This window comes from Python bivittatus, unplaced genomic scaffold (assembly GCF_059951505.1).
Source record: "Python bivittatus isolate LINGU-HERP-01145 unplaced genomic scaffold, Pbiv_v1 ctg000210_np1212, whole genome shotgun sequence".
NCBI lineage: Eukaryota > Metazoa > Chordata > Lepidosauria > Squamata > Pythonidae > Python > Python bivittatus.
This window is the reverse complement of record NW_028277053.1, coordinates 8,710,673-8,730,645: the sequence shown is the minus strand read 5'-3', so window position 1 is coordinate 8,730,645 and position 19,973 is coordinate 8,710,673. Positions and strand designations below refer to the sequence as shown.

General features: G+C 43.0%; 1 protein-coding gene across 5 annotated transcripts in view; it reads left to right on the top strand.

Annotated features, from left to right (window-relative positions):
• The first annotated feature begins 5,602 nt into the window (after window positions 1-5,602).
• The window catches only part of FGFR3 (fibroblast growth factor receptor 3), a 74,252-nt gene continuing 59,881 nt past the window's right edge, over window positions 5,603-19,973 (top strand). For all 5 annotated transcript variants that reach the window (XM_088139436.1, XM_088139435.1, XM_088139434.1 and 2 more), the window contains exons 1-2: window positions 5,603-5,735; window positions 6,083-6,322. In XM_088139436.1, coding sequence (XP_087995562.1) covers window positions 6,133-6,322 — 190 coding nt within the window. In that variant the 5' untranslated portion in view covers window positions 5,603-5,735; window positions 6,083-6,132. The remainder of the gene's footprint in view (window positions 5,736-6,082; window positions 6,323-19,973) is intronic.

Below are 19,973 nucleotides of genomic sequence, written 5' to 3'. Positions count from 1 at the left end.
AAGCAGTGTTTCTCAACCTTGGCAACTTTAACATGTGTGGACTTCAACTCCCAGAATCCCCCAGCCAGCAAGGCTGGCTGGGGGATTCTGGGAGTTGAAGTCCAGACATCTTAAAATTGCCAAGGTTGAGAAACACTGAACTAAAGATTAAGACTGTTAGAAGTAAAAGGATGGACTATAAAGTTGGTTTACTTGATCAAGGTAAAACAAGATATGTTTTATCTTATCTTAACTGGGGACACAGTGGCATAGAGGGCTTAATGACGCTGGAGTTGCCAGCCAGAAATGGTCGACACTCCAGAGGTTCAAGCCTACCTCTGCGTGACAGGGAGAGCTCCCATCACTCATCCCTAGCTTCTGCCCACCTAACAGTTCGAAAGCATAACATCTGCAAGCAGATAAATAGGTACTCCCATTTCGGTGGGAAAAAACGCTGGTGGCGCTTTGCGCGGGAAAGCTGGAACCGGTGCTGGACCTGATCAGCAGAAAAACGCCGGACGCTGGACACGACTGATGCGATGGGTGGAAAAGATCATCAGTGGAAGAAAGCCCAGATGACCTGACTCCCTTGCAACCGCTGCTGGCCGCAATAGAGTAGAGCTGTAATTGTAATTGTAACTGTAATTGTTAGATGTTTCACTATGTGAGCTGCCCAGAGTCCCCTATTAGGGAGATGGGCGGAGATAAATCCAATGTTGTAGTAGTAGTAGTAGTAGTAGTAGTAGTAGTAGTAGTAATAATAATAATAATAATAATAATAATAATAATAATAATAATAATAATAATATGTTGTTACCTCCGGCAACCCTTTATGGACTTTCTGCTGACATCAGGACTGAAAAGATGATGTTTTATGGATTTGTTTATAGATAAGAGATGGGATATGGGACGAAGAGATCAATTTTGGTAACCTTAGAGGGAGAGAAGAGTCACTAAACTTGTTTATATTTTTTGCAACAAAGGTTGGAAATCATTCATTATATATTTCTTTTCTCTTTACTATATTCTTACTTTTTTTCTTTCTTCTCTTTTTTTCTTTTTCACTGCACTTTTTACTCCTTTCTATTCTCTTTTAAGTCTAGTTTGTGTTAGACTTTACTATTATAATCAAAATTCTTAATAAACATTGTATATTAAAAAAAAGATATAGTTGCAAAAAGTCAAAGCATAGGCCTTGTCAGTTTCTACCACTTCTCCCATACCTCATGCTGCCTGCTGTGAAACGTAGATCATCCTCAGCAGGAGTTCCATCAGCTCATATCCAAAGAAAAGCTTTAGCTACGATAATGTTTATTCCTCTACCTCTTTACCAGACTAGCTCTCCTCCACTGGCTTGGGCATACTGGTCCCCAACACAGAATGGAGAGAAGCAGCTTATGCATACAGATGGAACTTACAAGGAAGGACGAACTTGCTCTAGTGGAGTTCAGGTGGTGAGGATACATAAAAAGAAACAAATTAGTTTGAGTTCTAAGGGCAAGATATTTCTGCTAAAGGGAACTGGTGCCCATGGAATTTATTCAAGCAACCGAACGACGCCAATGTCATCAAACGTAACTACAGTGGGATTAGCCGTGATAGCCCTCTGCATCCTGGTGCTTTCCAGATATACTGGATTACGTCTTCCAGAATTTGCAGTCAGCACGACCAGTGTCTGTTCTGGAGCTGTCATTCAGGATACAAAGGTAGCAGGGTGGGGAAGGGTGTCCAAAATCATTTTCCTTTTCTACCACTTTTACACAATGCCAATGCCTCTTGTAAACTCCTATGGTCTAAGTGCAGGTAGGGTCACAGAGGAGAAAAGGCAAATTAGCATGCACATGGATTTGTCTTTCTATAGCTGAATTGATACTTTGGGGAGCTGTGATGAAATCCTACATAATGTGACATTTAAGCCACATTTGCAAGCATCCACCCTTCCTAAATTTTCTGAAGGTAAAATTTCTGCTCGTGATTCTGCACTTAATACTTAGGGTCTGATATACTGCTTAAGGCAACAGTTTATTTTTCACGCAATCATAATATGTCCAGTGAACCCCCCCCAACCTTGGCTTGTAATTTTCACTCAGCTACCTTTATGTTTTCCCCACCAGTATGATATTGGTGCATATACTTTAAAAGCATATTGCATAGTCTTCAGACTTCGGAAACGAGTGTTCAGTTGGATATTTGTCTGGCCACTAGCCTTAAACCCTCATGAGCCCAATGAGATTTTTGGGACCTGTTTCTGCTAATTAAAAATGTCAGATTTTCAGATCTCTAACATAATCAGATCTCTAATGTACTTTCTGCAATTTCTACTTTTCGCAGAATCTCTCACACAACAGCTTCCATCAGAATCAAACACTGGACATTACGTTCAGCAGAAGCTGTACCGCCCACAAAATTTAGAGGGAAAACTTAGAAAAATATCCAACTGGATACTTCATTCCCAAAGTCTAAAGTACATGCAAGGCGCATTGGTGGGGAAAACATAAAGCAGTCCACAGTGGTGGCCTTTGCGCCTTCCTGTGATACAGGGGCGTCTGCAGGGGAGGTCCAAAAAGTCAAGATGGTGGTTGCAACTGCATAACTGTAGCTACCATCTTGACTTTTTTGACAACTCCCCCCTTCTATCCCCCCATGCCCCTGCTGTGATGGCAAACTCAACAGTTTCATTATACAGACAAAAATGGAGATGAAAACTGTTTTGGAGGAATACAAATCACTTTAGTAGGAATTTGCCATTTCTGCACACTTTGCTGAATCACCCTGCTGTCAACAAATGTCCCTTGCAATCCCCACCCCCCAATACAAGTAAATGTTTGTCTATCCCTGTTACAATCATTCCAGTAAGTAAGGGTCAGAGGCTTCTATTTTAAGATTAAATTATGATAATCATTTTAGAAGTCCACATTCCAGGAATATCTCAGCCAGGACAGCTTCCCAATACCTCCCCTTAAATTCCTGTTCCAAGTACCTTTCCTTCATGAATTCCTTTAGTAACTCTGAAAAGAGGAGCTTATTTCTTTTTCCTGTTTTTAAAACAGTAGGTGGGGATGAAGAAGAAGCACCAACATGGCTGAATATTTTAATTTGCTCCCTCCCCCACCCCCCCACCCCCAAAATTCTGAAAGTACTGAGAAAGCAACATAATTTAAAGAAAAGAAAAATTCCAGGAGGAGGGAAAACTTTCTCTCCTGGCAGATCCCTTGTTTAAACTCCTGGGTTCCAACACTTTTATCACACCAGTACTTTGTTTCTCTTGAGCCTTACGCAAGTTTTCTCTGGCAAGACAAATCTTCCTCCCAAAGATCTGCAGATTCTGAGACAGGGCAGGATTCCAACTTTGGGGCATAAACGCTTCCCTGCTGGCCTCTTATCATGTCACATCTTTGCCCCCGAGGGCCAGTTCCAAGGAGGGACTCCGTGATTAGAAGAATGGGACTGTATATTGGGGGCATTTCTTCCCAAATGGCATTGCAGCCTCAGTCAGGTCATTGCTCATCAAGTAGGAAGGAGTAGAAGTTGGTTCATGAGAACAGACCAGGACTGTGTTTACATAGTGCACTAAGCTATAATGTGGTTTGTTTCATTTGGGGTTAGTGCAATAGATGGAACCAATCAGCCACTGTGGTTTCTAAACCTCAAATCATGGGTTACCATTATATTCAAACCCAGCTTTTGAGCAAGTTTGTACCACATGCTTTGCTTGACCTCTTGCTAACATGGATAACTGCCAGTCTGCAAGATAAGTTGGTTAGGAGAAAAAGTTCAAGGCCCTTTGCTAGGTATTTCTTTTATGTATTTATTTACAAACTTATATGGTAAAGTAACTTAGGAGGCATCTCTCTTCTGGCAGCATCTGAAGCCAAGATTCCTCACACAGCCCATACATAACCCAGCATTTCCGTTTATCCTATCTGAAAGTTTACTGAGATTTTTTCCTACCTCCTTTGCATGGGTCTTTGGCAACCTCAGAGCTGGAATTAAAAGATTTCTGACCTGGGTCTCAGCTATGCCCTGCCAGAGCATCAGCCCTCCCAGCCACCTTAGGAAAGAAACCTGGTTGCTTGATTGCAGCATTATTCAGAAGCATCAAAACGAAGGGAGCATTATCCAAAGGATTAGCAAAATTGTCCAAGGTAAAGGCAGGGAGGTGAGAGGACGGGTCAAGGAAAGAGTTTGGAATGCACAATTGCTGTTTTTGTATTATGATAATTAGTGCACTGACCAAATTTTCAGTTACTCCAAATATCAACGTTTAGGAATATTTAAATCCTCTGCATCAAGATGAGCCCAGAATCTGGAATTTGAGAAGTGCGCTTATGGAAGGGCTAATTTAAAGAGAGGGAACCAACCTACTGAAAACCAAGCCAGTTCCAGCATGGCTGGGGCTTCCAGATGTCAGCAGCCACATCGTCTGATCATGCTATGTCCCAGAAGACCACAGCTTTACGAGGGTGCAGACTGGCACCATGTTGGTGGCAGGCACAGAGAAAGTACATGAACAACCAGTTGACAATTTTGGAAGCAGGAGGCAGAACAAAAGATGTGGCAGACAGATGGATCCATGAGGATCTTCCTGATTTTTCCATGGAATCCACTTAGAGCCACATCAATTCACAAACTGCATCTCTCTGCAATAGGGAGCCAGTATTATTATGCTCCTGATGCTTTCGGGTAGCACCATGATCCAGGAACATGGAACCGGGGTAGAGATCCTCATGGGTCCTCCTAGTTTGTACAGGGCAAAACTATTGGATCAATACTGACCTCCATCTTTGACGGCACAGCAAATTGTGAATTGTTGTGGCATGATTGTGATTCGTGCAGTATGCGATATTGTGTCGTTCCATAATGGTTCTAGGTTGCTCCCATGCAAAATCGTGAGAGCCATGAAGTGGAGCTATCAGCAGTGAAGCAGAGCTGGGCAGGGTTAGTACATGGAAGAAGTGTGAATTTCTTGGAAAGTCAAAGAAGGAGGCAATGACTTTGTTGCCCTAAAGCTGCCTGGATGAAGTCACCAAGCCTGAGGTGAGGGCAGTCATCTCAGAGCCCCAGTCTTTACACCCTGGTGGCCCTACAGAGACCTGTCATTGCTACAGCCCATTCTTTGGCGATGGGGGTGGTCTGTGCTTCTGTTGGATCCCATCTAAAAAGTGGGAGAAAGGAATGGGCGGGGAATGGGTGATTATTCTGATCACCGTCTGTGCGGAAGGATGGGACTGGCATTTGGAGGGTCCCGCGGAAGCGGACCCACAAGGCTCCGTGCCTTTGCCGTCCTTCCCGAAGGACAGGCGAAGGGGACAGCCGAGCTCCATCCCGGTTCACCGAATCCGGGCGGCCGCGCTCCCAGTGGGGAGCCGGGAAAGGCTGCCTCCAGCTCGGACAGACCTTCAGCCCGAGCTCCCGTCCCCCTTCCCGGCAGAGGCGGCTGAAGCCACGCCGCGCCTCGGCCGGGCTGCGGGAAAGGCGGCCAGCCGCCCCCCAGGTAAGACCGGGCGGACCCTCCTCCTCCTCCTCCCCCTCCCCCCCGCGAGGCGAGGCCACGAAGCTCCGCCCCGCGCTTGGCCCGCCGGGCGCCCTGGCCGAGGCATGGCCCTCCTCTTCGCTGCTGGGGGCCGCTCGCCGCCCGCCTGCCCCACCCTGGGAGAGAGGTGGCGCCGGCAGGCAGGCGGGAGCCGCAGCCGCAACAGGCGAGCCAGCAGCCAGCCGCGCCTTTCCCCAGACCCGCGCCCGCCGCCTCGCTGCAGGTAGGCGCAGCGGCCGGAGCGGGCTCCGCGGGGGACGCTGCCAGGGAAGCGGGGCGCGCTTCTCGGGGCTGCCCCGGGCTGGAGCTGGGGTTGGGGAGGGAGCGCGGCGGCGGCGGCGGCGAGCGGGGAAGGGGAGACGGAGAGGGGGTGTCGCCCTGGGCATCCCGTCCCGCCTACCTCGCGGGATTGCTGTGCGGGCAGACGCCGGCGAGGGCGGGAGGCACCTCAGACCTCCTCTCCCCTGGAAGCGCGCTCGGACGGGGGCTTGGCTCCGGCTCCGGCTCCGCTCCCGCCGCCCCTGCCCCTCTCTAACGCCCCCCCCCCGGTTTGTGCTTGAACCCTTGCAGGGGCCCGGCGGCACGAGAGCCCGGCCGGAGGGGCAGCATGCATCTGGAGGATGGCTGAGGCCGGCCAGGAGAGGGCTTCCCCCGCGCCCCACGGGTGGCCCGCGCCCAGGACGAGAGGCGGCATGCTGGGGCTGTGGGGCGCCCTGCTCTGCCTTCTCTTGCTGGCCGTCGTGCGCGGTCTTCCAGCCCCCGGCCTGCCCATGGCCGACCTCGCCGGCAGGGTGACGAGGGAGCCGTCAGGTAAGGAGCCGGGGGGCGAGGAGCGTCCTGGCAGCTCGTTCGCGGGAGCAGGAGCAGCCTGCCGCCGGAGCGCTCCGGGTGCGGGCGCCGAGGCGACGGCGGGTCGGTCGGCCGGCCGGCCGCCTTCTTCGTCCCGCCCCCAGATTTTCCCTTCCTCGGGCCGTAGATGGAGCTCTTGGGGGTCGAGCATCTTCTAAAGCCCCTCGAGTTTTGCCACTCGAAGGACCGGCAGTTTTACTGCGGCAGAAAGTTTGAGAGGCGGCGCGCGCGGTGCGAAACGGCGGCGCGCGTAGACTGACCGGGGCGCCCCGGCTAGCGCGGGCGATGCGTTGGACGTTCGTTCCTCTGAGCGGGCCCTCCTCTCTGATCCCAGAAGGGTTGCTCCGGCTGGTAACTTCGCTCTTTGGCTCGTTGGGGAACGTTCAGAAGGTCAGGGTGGTTCACCTCTTTCTGGCCGAGGTGTTTTGAAGACAGCGGTGTGTTCTTCTGCTCCTTCCGCGAAGATAAAGCGGTTGCTGTTCCCCTTGGCTCTCCTCTTTTGCAGTGGCATTTGGGAGATAAAAAATAATGAAATATGCAGCTGCTGAAAGGGCAGCTCCTCCCTTGATAAATGCTAGTCCTTCTAGTGCAATAGCCCCTTTTTCTGTCCTTGCAAAAGACTGCTCCAACTGTTCCTCTAGAAACTTGCAGTCCCAACTCTGTTCCCTCCTTCCCTCCCAAATGCTTTGCACTTTCTTCTTGATCGCTTCCAGTCTGCTTGATGACAAATCGCCAGCGGTTCAAGGCAAACCCTGAACATAGAGGAATAATATTTTGTCCAGGTACTGCAGGAGGAAACCCTGAACAAATATTAGTCTCCATAGCTCAGTCGCTTATGCACGAGAGTAACAACACAAGGTGTGCCTCCTGTTCTGAAAATAGTAACTATGACAGCCACTAGTTCTATATAAAAAGTATTTTGTACTTTTGAAACCTGAAAGAAGCAAGTGTGTTTTCTGATTTCGTGTGCAGTGAGTGTACAACTGTTGGGTATTTCTGTAGCATCTTTTCATTCAGATGCTGCAGAAAACAGCTGAGAAATGAAGTTCAGTTTCAGTCCTTGGGATATTAAAAATTGGCAAATGGAGAACTGGATGATTGCATTCAGTGTTTTACATTCCCAGCTGCCTTTATTTATTATTTAAACATTGTGAACTCCTGATGAAAAACACTGGGACTTTTTCAAAAATGTTATTATGTTGAAAGATACTTAATACCACAGCCCTGTGCACGTCTTAGAAGATGTATTTAAAGAGTTCCATGTTCAGGACAGAGTTGCTGTCCTAAGGAATAGCTATTTCAATATCTAGTTTTTGCCATGTAAAAATAAAAATAGTCCAGCAGAGGTTACCTGGTTTTGCTGACAACCATATCGCTTTTCAATTCCAGTTCTTTAGAAATGGCAAGAAACATCTGTCCAAAATTATGCATTTTAAGAGCTGCTTCTTGTATTACATTACATTGTTTAGTTGTACACGTAAGAAATTAAGTAAAGGTGCAACCCAAGCAACACCAAAATTTGGTTTTGCTGCTATGTTATATGTAAATAAACACAATTTGTTTACAAGAAATGTGGCGAAGACTAGAAATACAAAAGACTAATTTGTTGGATATAAGTAGGTATAGTCCCACCAGAATAAATCACAAATAGACTCAATTCCTGAAGACAGAACATTCTTAAATTGAGTACATGTTGACAGTAGTTGTCCACAGTGCTTGGCACTGGAGGCAAATGTGAATTTCAATAGTAAAGCTAGTAAAACATTTTAGTGCAGCGAAACTATGCATTCAACTGGTCATAAATGTTATAAATATAACATCATAAATGTTATAAATGTAACATTAATGATATAAATCTTAGTTTTGTGAAAATATTCAGTTGAATAGCTTGTATAAAGAAGACAGTTCAGTCCCAGACACAGCACAAATGTTTACTTTTAGATCAGTACATTGGACAGTCGCAAACAGGCACTTTTTTGAGGATGAAGTGGGGGCTAGTATTGGTTCATTGCTAAGGCGTGTGGCGCAGCAGCCTTGCATTTAACGGTCCAAGGCCTTATTTTCCATAAAGGGTCTTGGAAACATTTTTCCCTCGTGATCTAATTCTCCATGCGGGGCTGTGAAGGTTATAACAGCTACTGCCTTGTGCTACCACTCAGCTATACTGAAAGGAGGCATTCTGTAGGCATGTGCATGTTTGCTAATAGGAATACTAGCCCTTAGCGAAGGTGGTGCAAATTCTAGCATCTCTCCAGGGAGGTATTCTGATGTTAGCAAGAAGAAGGCAGATGGCGGGCTGCAGTTGAATAGAATCCAAACCAAAGTCTCTGGGGGCCTCATCTGGGCTGAATTTTTCTCCTGTTCCTTTTCTCAAGGCAGCAGCAAGAACAATGTCAATTTTTCATGAATGAAAGTAGAGAGGCAAGACAGAATTGACCGTGTAGGTCATTCATGAGCAATTGCAGTGATGATTAGAGAGGTCAGTGAACTCCTTTGCAGCCTGGAACATGTGGCCACTCTATTCAGCAGCCACAGAATAGACACTGAGATAAAAAAGCATTCGAATTTGCATTTGTATTCAGATAAAGATATAAGTTGGTATGATTGGTGCATGTCAAGTAGTGCTAACTGTGCTATAGACAGAGATAGAGCAGTGGGACTATTAAGAAGTCCACAAGGTGTTCTGTCCCAATCGTGCGCCACCCGCCACACTTATGTTTAAATCCCCAAAGAAAGATTACTTTGCTCTGTACTGAATGTGTATTTTTCCTCCATATTTACAGTTACAAACTGAAGAGGTACCTTAGACAACTTGCTGCTAATTTGCAAATATAAACAAAACCTATAATGTGCAAAAGAGAACAGATACATGGAGAGGGAAATTGTCTGAACTGCATGTTTATTTTAGCTGGTATAATTGTGTCCACTTTCCAGGCCCTGGCGGGATTACATGACTTTAGCAATTAAAAATAATATTTTTATTTTTAAAAGCCTACAGCAAATTAGCCCAAAGTAATATTTCAAAAATATTACAGCCCAAAAGGAATAGGGAAGAAGCATGAGAAATGGCTTAGACACTAAACCGGAGATTGATAGCAAATTTGGATGGAAACTTTTGTTTTCATTTGTGGCTAATTGCAGTTCTTAAAACTAAAGCCGTAGTGATGAACTGTGACTTGTTTGAAATAAGCCACGTTTAAATCATGAGCAGGTCCACATGAGATACATGATGGACGTGGAAAAGCACTGAACCCAGTTTAGCTTCTTTAAAGGGTCCTTGTGTTTATTTCTAGAGGTAGTCAAGGTCCGGCAAATCACAAGTTTTGAATACATGTCCACCAGGGTAAATACTATGGTTGTGCATAGCTCAAACATTGATCAGAAGAGTTGTTTCAGAATGTGTCGGTGTACTCTTGGGATAAGAGTAGTTATTCCTTTTAGGTAACTTCTACATAGGCCACTTTTTGTAATGCTGTCATCCTGATCTGAAAATACCAGTGTCATCCCAAGGGGCCTGTTCTCTTTAGCTTGAAATGCATTCGTGTGTCCTTTTAATTTCTCTGCACAGGGATCAGCACAGAAACATATGCTTGGCCATCTCGTTCACATTTTTAATAATAAGAAAAGTTGATCTGTGGTATAAACATCTCAAGAGAATTGGAATGACTACTACGTTTTTGTCACACAGAAGATCGTGCTATACATCACTTTCTTGTTTAAAACAGGATCGTTGTGATCTTGTGATCAGAATCACACAGGTTTTGAATCATGCTACTGTGTGATGTCAGCAATATCTTGCTAACTTCAATTTTTATTTTTATTTTTTTGGTGGATAAGAAAACTGTTTTTCCTTTTTTAAAAATAGCCCTGCTGTCTCTAATTACATTTATGGTGCTTAGAGCAATGTTTCCCAACCTGCAGTTTATAGAAGGTATCTGTGATTCTTGGGGGATAGGAAGATAATATATAATACTATGTGGCATATTTGGTATTCTTTTGTTAGTTGCGGTTCAGTTTGCTTCACAAACATCCTTGCGCAGTGAAACATTCTCTCATTTGAAAGAGTGGTACTTTTGTATGACATGAATGTGAAATGGTGCATTTTGCCCCCTTTGGCAGTTAGAATGTGAGAATCCAAATATGAATCATTGGTTTTTGCCTGGCATGCTTAAGAAAGAGTTTAAAAGGCTTGGCTTGTGTGGTGGTCCACAGAAACATCCAGTGATGAGGTCTTGGTTCTTATGAGGGAAAAGTTGAGGACTGGTAGGCTGGTGAATTGAAACATCTGCGGTAAAGCTGCTGTGAGATTGTGGAACACTTCAGTGACTTGGGGAATTGAAACCCTCATAGATCCATGCTTATTGTGTCTTGAGAACATACAGGTAGTCCTCGACTTACGACCACAGTTGGGACTAGAAATTCCATCACTAAGCGATGCGGTCATTAAGTGAGTTGTGTCCGATTTCACAACCTTTTTTGCCGCATTTGTTAAGTGAATCACTGCAGTTGTTAAGTGAATTTGGCTTCCCCCATTGACTTTGCTTGTCAGAAGCCCCCTGGGAAGGTCACAGATGGCAACCACGTGATTCTGGGATGCTGCAACTGTCATAAATACATGCCGGTTGCCAAGCACCTCAATTTTGATTATGTGACCACAGGGATGCTATGATGGTTGTGTGAGGTTGTAAGTCACTTTTTTCAGCGGTCATAACTTCAAAGGGTTGTTAAACAAATGGTTGTAAGTCGAGGACTACCTATACAAGCTTATAGAAGGAAGATCTGTGGGGAGGAGTCATGGCAGGCAAGTAGAGGCATCCATAGGGGGCATCTGTATGTGCAGATACAAGTTCCACCTCTTTTGTATGGGCATTGTGATATTCCATGCATGTATGAAAAGGATGGAGCTTGCAACATGACCACTCATTGCTGCTTTCATAATTTGGATGAAAGGACTGGATCCTGAAAATACCTCTGCAAAGCTGATTAGAAGGCCCCAAAAAGTAGAAGTTGTAAGAGGGTTTAGAAGCAACAGTGCTGGGAAAAAGTTAAAATGTTAAAAAGTTAATTGTGAGTTGCCCAGAGTCACCCTCTGGGGGAGCTGGGTGGCATATAAATTTAATTAATAAATAAATAAAACAAATGCAAGTAGTCCACAGTTTAAGAACAAGTTCCATTCCCAAGGTCTATCCTTAAATCAAATTTGTAAGTAAGCCGGAACAGTTTTATTGTATAATACTGTATAAGTAGTGTTGTGTAATTAACTCAAACTATTGTGTATTTAACTCGAATCGTTGTGTATTTAACTCAAATTTTGCTACATTGGCTCCATTCTTAACTATGGATCCTCTGTAAACCAGGCGTTGTTAATCCAGGAACTACCTGTACAGGAGTGATAAAAAAAGTAAGACTATGCATACTGTGAAAATGATTTGGAAGAAAGGCTTTGGGCCTCCTGTAAGCACAGCCTCTCTCTGCTGTTCATTAAAGATGCTGCTGTTTTAATGAGTAAAGCATGTATTTAATTAGTACAACTCGTAAAGTGACATGGCCTTAGTATAAAGGTGTCTTGACCTTGGAGACTGTACAGCAGGGGCAAGAAAATATTAAATGTTAGAGGAGAGAACAAATAGATTGTGGAATGCTGGATGTCATATAGCAATACTTAGTTCTCTGGATGTAGGTGTCTGTTCTGGACATTTAAATGGTCTCAGCCCTGTTGTGTTAAGATGGAAGATAAGCAGAGCTTTATTTATTAGCTCTGCATTAAGCTGCTGTGTGTCTGTATATTAGCCTTGTCATGAGTTCTGTCAAATCATATTAGAAAAAATTCTTATAAATTGTCATATTGCGGCGTTGTTTTCTTGGCAGGTTCGTAGAAAACTTCTAAAGTTGATTAGAGTCCATTGCTCTTCAGTTTTAAGAACTAGACTTCCAAGTTTGCTTGTTCTCCTTTTCTTCCCCATTCTTTTTGCTCTTGTATGTCTTTTAGACTGTAAAATCATGCCCCATGACTTTTTATTGACTTTATGTAAGCCACTCTTGGAGCCTTTTCAATTCAAAAGCTGATAAAGTACTTTCAGCAAATAATTGAGGTGAATTTCTTGAGTAACAATAATGCCACGTTTTCCATCCAGTCTCAGGAAATCGACACTGCTAGGGAACCTGAACCTAAATGAAATGTTGATTTTTCAAGTGTTACACAAGAAATTGAGGTGCTGATTTGGCCAGGCTGTGCTGTGCTAGAGAGTGTTTCAGGGTTCCCCCCACCCCATTGAAGAAGCCAAGGGAAATCCAGAATCACAGATAGTTGCATGCAGAAGGATTGGGGAACCTCACTGGGCAGAGAAGATTGAATCTTCATCAATTCAGCTGGTGAATGTAGAATGGGTTTGTGTGGGGAATGAAGAAATAAGGTAGCCTTCTCCAATTTGGTACTTTATGTATCTGAAGGACAGATAGTAAATTTCTCTATTGGTAGTTCTTGTTTCATGACCACAATTGGAACTAGCAACTTGGTTGTTAAGCGAAGTGGTCGCTAAGTGAAACCACAACTGTGCTTATGATCTTACTTCAGCTTTCCTTTGCTTTACAGACCTGTGAAGGTCATAAATGCAAAGGTTGGTCACAAAGTTACCTTTTCATCACTGTTGTAACTGCAAACAATTGTTAAACAAGGATTACCAGTATTCATCTCCATGATTTGCTGGATGGGCATTATAGTCCACTATATCTAGAGTGCACCCAGTATGAACTAGCCTGGTCCCCTTTTCTTCTTTTGTCTATTCAATTCATGGAGGACAAGTGCCTAACAAATTATTAGCCATGATACCTTCATAGAACCTGCAAGTAAGAAAAATTATCTTTCTAAATACCACTTGCAGGATAAAGATATGAAGCTCTTCATGTAACCAAGTTGTGACTTCCAGGAAGCCTTCTCCAATTGGTCCTTTATGTATCTGAAGGACAGATGGTAAATTTCTCTATTGCTAGTTCTCGTTTCATGACCACAATTGGAACTGGCAACTTGGTTGTTAAGCGAAGTGGTCGCTAAGTGAAACCACAACTGTGCTTATGATCTTACTTCAGCTTTCCTTTGCTTTACAGACCTGCGAAGGTCATAAATGCAAAGGTTGGTCACAAAGTTACCTTTTCATCACTGTTGTAACTGCAACAGTGGGCAACACTGTGGGTAACAGGATTCTGAACTAGTTAGTAGAATATCTAGCAAGGCTGCTCTTATTTTAGTTTAAACATTTTTCAATGTTTTTCATGTATCAAAACTTACAAAGCAATTAAAACAGATATTAGTAGTTTTAAGGATTTTGGTTGAATAAATAAGTAAAATACAGTAAAAAAACAAGTGAAAGTAATCAGACCAAATGCAGATTGTGGAAAGTGAAATGACCTCCATAAATTTAACACAAATTTTCAAAAGAGAAAAGGGTATTCCAGCATGCTCCTCTTTGACATCAGCCAGATTTCATTTTCTATTGTACAGTTCTGCTTACTCTCACTCATCTAACCTGGACTATGCAGCAGCACCAAGGTAGATACTCAGTAGCAGAAAATAGAGCTGCACGTTGTCAGGAAATTGATTATATTTGATTGTTTGACATGTATCAAGACATGAGGCATGGTTGTTTCCAACAGGCAAACCCTTTCTCATGTTATAATCCACCATACTGTGTTAAACAAAAATAATTGGCTTAATGGTTGAGCATGTCCTATCAGAAGACAATTCTGTTGATTTCAGAAGGATTTGAGGTGAGGGTCAGGTTTTGGAAAATCCTGGGCAGATGAAGAGGAAAATGAAGTGGAGGAGTACTGTAATGAAGCTGATGTTTGGGAAAGTGGCTTGGGACACCAGTCTGAATTGCTGATGGACCACCTGTCCATGACGTTTGTCCTCCAGCAAAAGCTTTGTGTTATGTGCCTGCTAATACCCTGGTTTTCTCAGCTTAATTTTGCCTGCCTTAATTAAATCCTTTGGGAGCAGGCCCTGTGTATGAGTAGAACTTCAGTCTGAGTTCTCTTTTGTTCCCATTCTTAGTTGTCCAACCAGCCTGTGAACAGCAGTCACCAACCAGCAGGGGTAATGGTATTGGTAGTGATTGATAATAGTGGACCTTACCAAGCTAATCTTCAAATTTGCTGCAGAACTGCAGTTGTTTGTAACAATTCCATCTCTTTTATTAGGGAGCCAATCTATTTTGGAGCTGGTTTTGAAGGATTTTCCCATTGCTGGGCTAGAAGACAGAAGAGGGACCTTACTGGTAAACGCTTCAGCTCAGCCTTCTTCCTGCCAGAGATGTCAAATGTTGTCTCTCTGTGTAGTGTTGGAATGTTCCCAGCCCTGATCTTGGAGTGTCAATAAAGGGTCTACCTTGGAGGGCCAGCTCTGAAGCTTTTGGCCACTGTCTCAGAACATCATGTGGCCGGTCATACCTTCAATCTGTTATTCTTCACTAAGATCAGATTTGAAATATTCAGAACATGGAAGTGATTAATGTAGCTTATTTGTCATGAATGGATCAATCCCTGGTCAAATTTGGGTTGAGTGTAGCTAGCTGCATTCGCAAAGTGGAAACTTACTTGTTTCACTCCCAAATTGATAGGTTCCTGAACATCCTCTGGAATTTTCTGGCTGGTATGACTAGGGCTACAGTTAAGATCTAGTTATTTAGTAGAACAAGATGCTGTTGATCTGATTGCTTCTGAGTACTTTGAACAGTATTGTAACGTAAAACCAGGGATTCTTCCCAGTCCACTGGACAACTGTAGGTAGTGAAGCAGACTGAAGAACTGTTGAAACGCAAATAGCTGAAATCTCACTACCAGTATGACAGAGCAGAGCAGAGTAACGATAACAGTGTTGGAAGAGAAGGCGCTTTCTCCACTATCATCTGTCCTCAATTTGATTTCTAGCTTAGCTATTTATGATGATAAAAGGGCTGTATGGTTCCAGTCGTCTGTCCGGGTAATTGGCGTCCCCATCAGCCAGCCAGGTCCAATTCACTAGGCACTCTGAGCAACATTATTCAAATTTGCTGTGAATTGGATGCCATTGGATACTAAAAGAAGTATCCATGGTATCATCTGGTCTAATTTTATGGAGTCGCTTTCAGTTGTGGCTTAAGAATGTGGACAAGACTCATGAGAGGGTTTGTCCAACCATTTAATTTAATCTGATTACAGTATTTAATCCTGAAAACTGCCCTATTATTTCTTCTTAATGAAAGGCAATATATAAAACCAATGAATAAAATAATACGATTCAACTATGAGTCTAGACAGCTTCTGAAGATGGAATAGCAGAAGGTATATCATCTTGTTCTTCACTCAGCATCAAACTGTTTCCATGAGGAAACCTATCCTGGCTTTTGCTCCAAATGTCTGCTATTTACTAGGCTGCATGAATCAGCTCCAATGGCAATTTTAGATCCAGGCACCAAGATTCAATTCCATTTGAACTGATAAAAGTTTAAATCGTAGGCCTTTGTAAGGACACATCAAAATGCCTGCAGTTTGCTCATTGCTTGTCAGAATACGAGTAAAGAAGCAGGGGGAATAGTAGATATTAACCTTGCAGGACTTTGGCTGGGTAGTTTCAAGGCTTTCCCTGCAACTACTTTTTAAATATCCCCCATTTTAGGATTAAGTCAATCTTAAAGGAAATCAACCCTGATTGCTCATTGGAAGGATTGATAACAAAGCTCAAGCTCAGATACTTTGGTCACCTAATGCGAAGAGAGGACTCTTTGGAGAAGACCCTGATGCTGGGAAAGATTGAAGGCAAAAGGAGAAAAGGACGGCAGAGGATGAGATGGTTAGATAGCACCACTGAAGCAATGAGCATGAAACTGAGCAAACTCAGGGAGGCAGTGAAGGACAGGAAGGCCTGGTGCGATATGGTTCATGGGGTCACAAAGAGTCGGACACGACTTAACGACTGAACAACACAGCAACATTTTACAGCAAAGGACAACATTGCCACCTCCATATTATCTCTCCAAGAGCCTATAAAGCAGAATTAATGTGGAAAGTCCTGCTCCAACTTAAAATAGTTGGAAAGCCTAGCAAAGAACCTGTCGGCTTCTGACTTTTGAGCTGGCATGCTTGTGGGCATGGCCCATTGGGAATCGTAGCCTTTTCTGGGACTGATGCATTATGCGCTGCTTGTGCAACATGAAGGGAAAATCAGAAGTGTGTGCATCTTGTATTACTATTATTGCAAGTATAAAATACAATGATATTAAGAGCTATGCACCATAATACAGCAATAAGCACTCTATCTTGGACTCATGTACAGTGAAAAAGATCAGGCAAAACAAGACAGAGACAAAGAGCAAAATGAAAACAGAAAATGACTGGTAAACTGACTTCTGGGTAATGGCATAGGAGACAAAGAATACGTGCTGATGTTCTGTGAGCCGCACTGCTGAAAGCCAACTTGGCAACAGATGTCACCTCCTTATACATTGCCTGGGTTCTGTGGAGCCGCATGCCAGCAACCAGCTGAGAACCCTTTTTTCCTATTTAAATTATTTCTGTAATGGGGAAATACTGTTATATTATGCCAAGATACAAATGTTCTTCAAATCCACTTTGTGATTTGGTCTTCATGATTGACACTCAACTAAGGTTGTTGTAAAGTGTTTCTCAACTGTTGTAAGGTGTTTCTCAACTTTAGCGGCTTTTGAGAAATGTGCACTTCAGCTTATTCTGGCTGGGGAATTCTGGGAGTTGAAGACCACACCTCTTAAGGTTACCAAGGCTGAGAGACACTATTGTGAAGCATGATGTTCTGTCTTCTCTGGAATATCCTGTATCTCCAGTGTAGTATCTCCAGTGTAGCTGTCCCAACACTGGCAATGTATTTTGTACGCTTCCTAGGTTACAAATGATTTAAATAGGAAGGCAAGTTATTAACTATCATCTAAAGGGGGCTGGCAATTGATTTCAGGCGTTCCACTCCACTGAACGGTCCACAGGCAGTACATTAGACTATGATATCTGTTGCAGAGTTCAGTTTTAGATCTCCTCTGAAGAAGTAAGCGCCATGGCTAGATAAACATCAGTACATATTGTCTCACACAGTATTACCCAGAATTAATTTCCTTGGTCCATACCAACCTTGGAAACCTGCACTCTGCTTTTCAAATTGAGGCAGATGGGCAGAATGAAAAGAAAAGATAGAGAGCTGAAAAAGCAGAGGACTTGAAGAAAGACCGGCCTGCCTAAATTAAGTTCTAGTAGAAGAGTAAGAGATACAAACAGTAGTTTCTGCTTTCTAATAGGCAGGAATTTTTGAGGTAATAAAAGCCATTGGCTGCTATTCATGTCAGTATCAGTTCCTTCCCCAACTTTGTACAAGTATGGAAGGAAAGCTGCAAAAATTTGAGGCCCTGCAAAATGGCAAGTCCACCTCATGTTTCTCTGATGTTTTTCTGAAGTGATCTGAAGGCATCTAATTTGATCTGACATTTAAATTGATTCAAACATCTTATTTGAAGGAGTGAGTTCAAATAAGTTCTCCTTCACACTGAATCACCCCTTTGAAGCTTTGCACAGATCAGATCTTTGTTTTGAGCATTGCGTTCGAGCTACAGTGAATTTGATCGTCTGAATTTGATTCTCATTAAGTAAATTGTTGGTATCTTTAGTAGGTTTGGTCATTGGAAGTTGTCAAACAGAATGTGGGATTTCTTGGTAACTTGCCTGTGCTGAGTAGTAATTGTAGATGTACAGTTGATTACCTGGCGGTAGTGTGTTTAACTTCTTTGATTCCCTATCATAACAGGTCTTCTGTTTGTATTTTATGTTTCTTCAAATGAATCTTTGACTGCCTTCCCTTTCTAGATAACCAGGGCAGTTTTGTTCCAAAAGCCCTTCGGGTTCAAAGTTCAGCTGGCATTTACTCTGCTTTGGTAAATTCCATTGTAATTCAGCAGTGGGAATAAAAACCTCCTGTGCTTTTTTAATTGTTTCCTAAAACTGCAAGTCCTGGTGAGAACATTTCTAGCTAGGTTTTACATGGATAAACGTAGGTCCTTATGAAAAATTTGTAAAGCTTTAACAAGCAAAATGAGACTCTGTTCTGAACCCTTTCACTGTGGTGTGTTTGCAAAGAAGTGTTTACTTCAAATGAACATGGGTGAGGGGAGAGTATCTGCTGTGCCAACTTGGCCCCATGGTAACAAGGAATGACGGGACAGTTCCCCAGCAAAAAGCAGGGGGGGATTCATGAGGGTTCTACTAAATAAATAAATCAGTATAAGATTTTAAAGAAATAAAGGGGTGGAGAAATAACAAAACACAATCTAGGCACAACAGATCCTGCTAGAGAAACCTTGTTTTATTTGGTTGTGTCTAATACTCTCTTCCTTTTTGGCTGGCTCCTCCACACATCTCTCGTCTAGAGACCAGATCTTCACGGTGGTTGTCCTAGAGGCTACACTTGTGAAAAGATGTATACAGTTGCCTTTGGAATATGGAGGTTTAGGTGGTAATCCATTCTTAAAATTTAAAAAGTACCAGGAAGATTAATGGGATTTTATGTTCTTGTAAAACATGATACAGAGTCTAGAAGTAAGAAATTCAGGCTTAGAAAATGTACACTTTTTGGAAATGCTCAGTTCTTCACAGTACTGACAGTAGAGATCAGTATGGTTGCACTGTACTGTAGTACCCTCAGATTGATCTTACCTATATATTATTCAGGAACATTGGCCCCAATTAACCTTCATCTTGGGCTCTGTAGACTGAATACCACACCTATTTAAATGATACAGCTTCAATCTTGTTCAGGGTAAAAGCTAGGCGGAACAACTGGATATTGTATATCCAGTTGTTATAATTATAATAATTCAGGTATAAAGGAAAAGGAAAAATACATATAATACGAAGTTAGATGCAAAGCAGTGTCCCTGGGCTTTTATGAACCACACAGCACATCACATACATGCAAGTTTCTAATTCCCAGGGGTTGAGATGAGATATTTGAAAGACTTTTAAAAAGACTTTTCAAAATCAGAGGCATAGTTCAGTGGGATTTCCAGTCACACAGGATGGGGCTTGCCTGTTTTATAGATCCTTTTGCCATGATTAACAAAATACATATGCAGAATAAGACAAACAAATATACTTAATTTGCTTGACTGTCTACAACTTCAGTTTTTCTGGGGATAGAATTTGAATAATCTGCCAAGAAATTTTATTGACCATAAGCATAGACGTGGCCAAACTTTTCCCATGTCACTTCAGTGAACACCACCTACTGCTGAATGCAGTATAAAAAATGTCTGAAATCCTTGAGCAGAATATAGGTAGAACCATGGCAATTCCGTTCCTGTTTTTCCTTCCTGAGGAAGAGTTGGAGACTCAGAACTTGGGAAAATTGGACTGTTTTAATGTTGTTGTGCATCTAGCCCTCTTTCAAATCCCTCTCTTCTCTCTGTAGTATTGAATTGTGCTTTATTACTCCCTTCCTCTGGAGCTGTGCCCCAAGGGGAGGCTTCACACAGTGAATCTGATATTCACTATATGTGGCTGTTGTAACCATTGACTTTGGTCACCAGGACAGCAAAAGCAAACAGGAATGTGAGATAAGGGA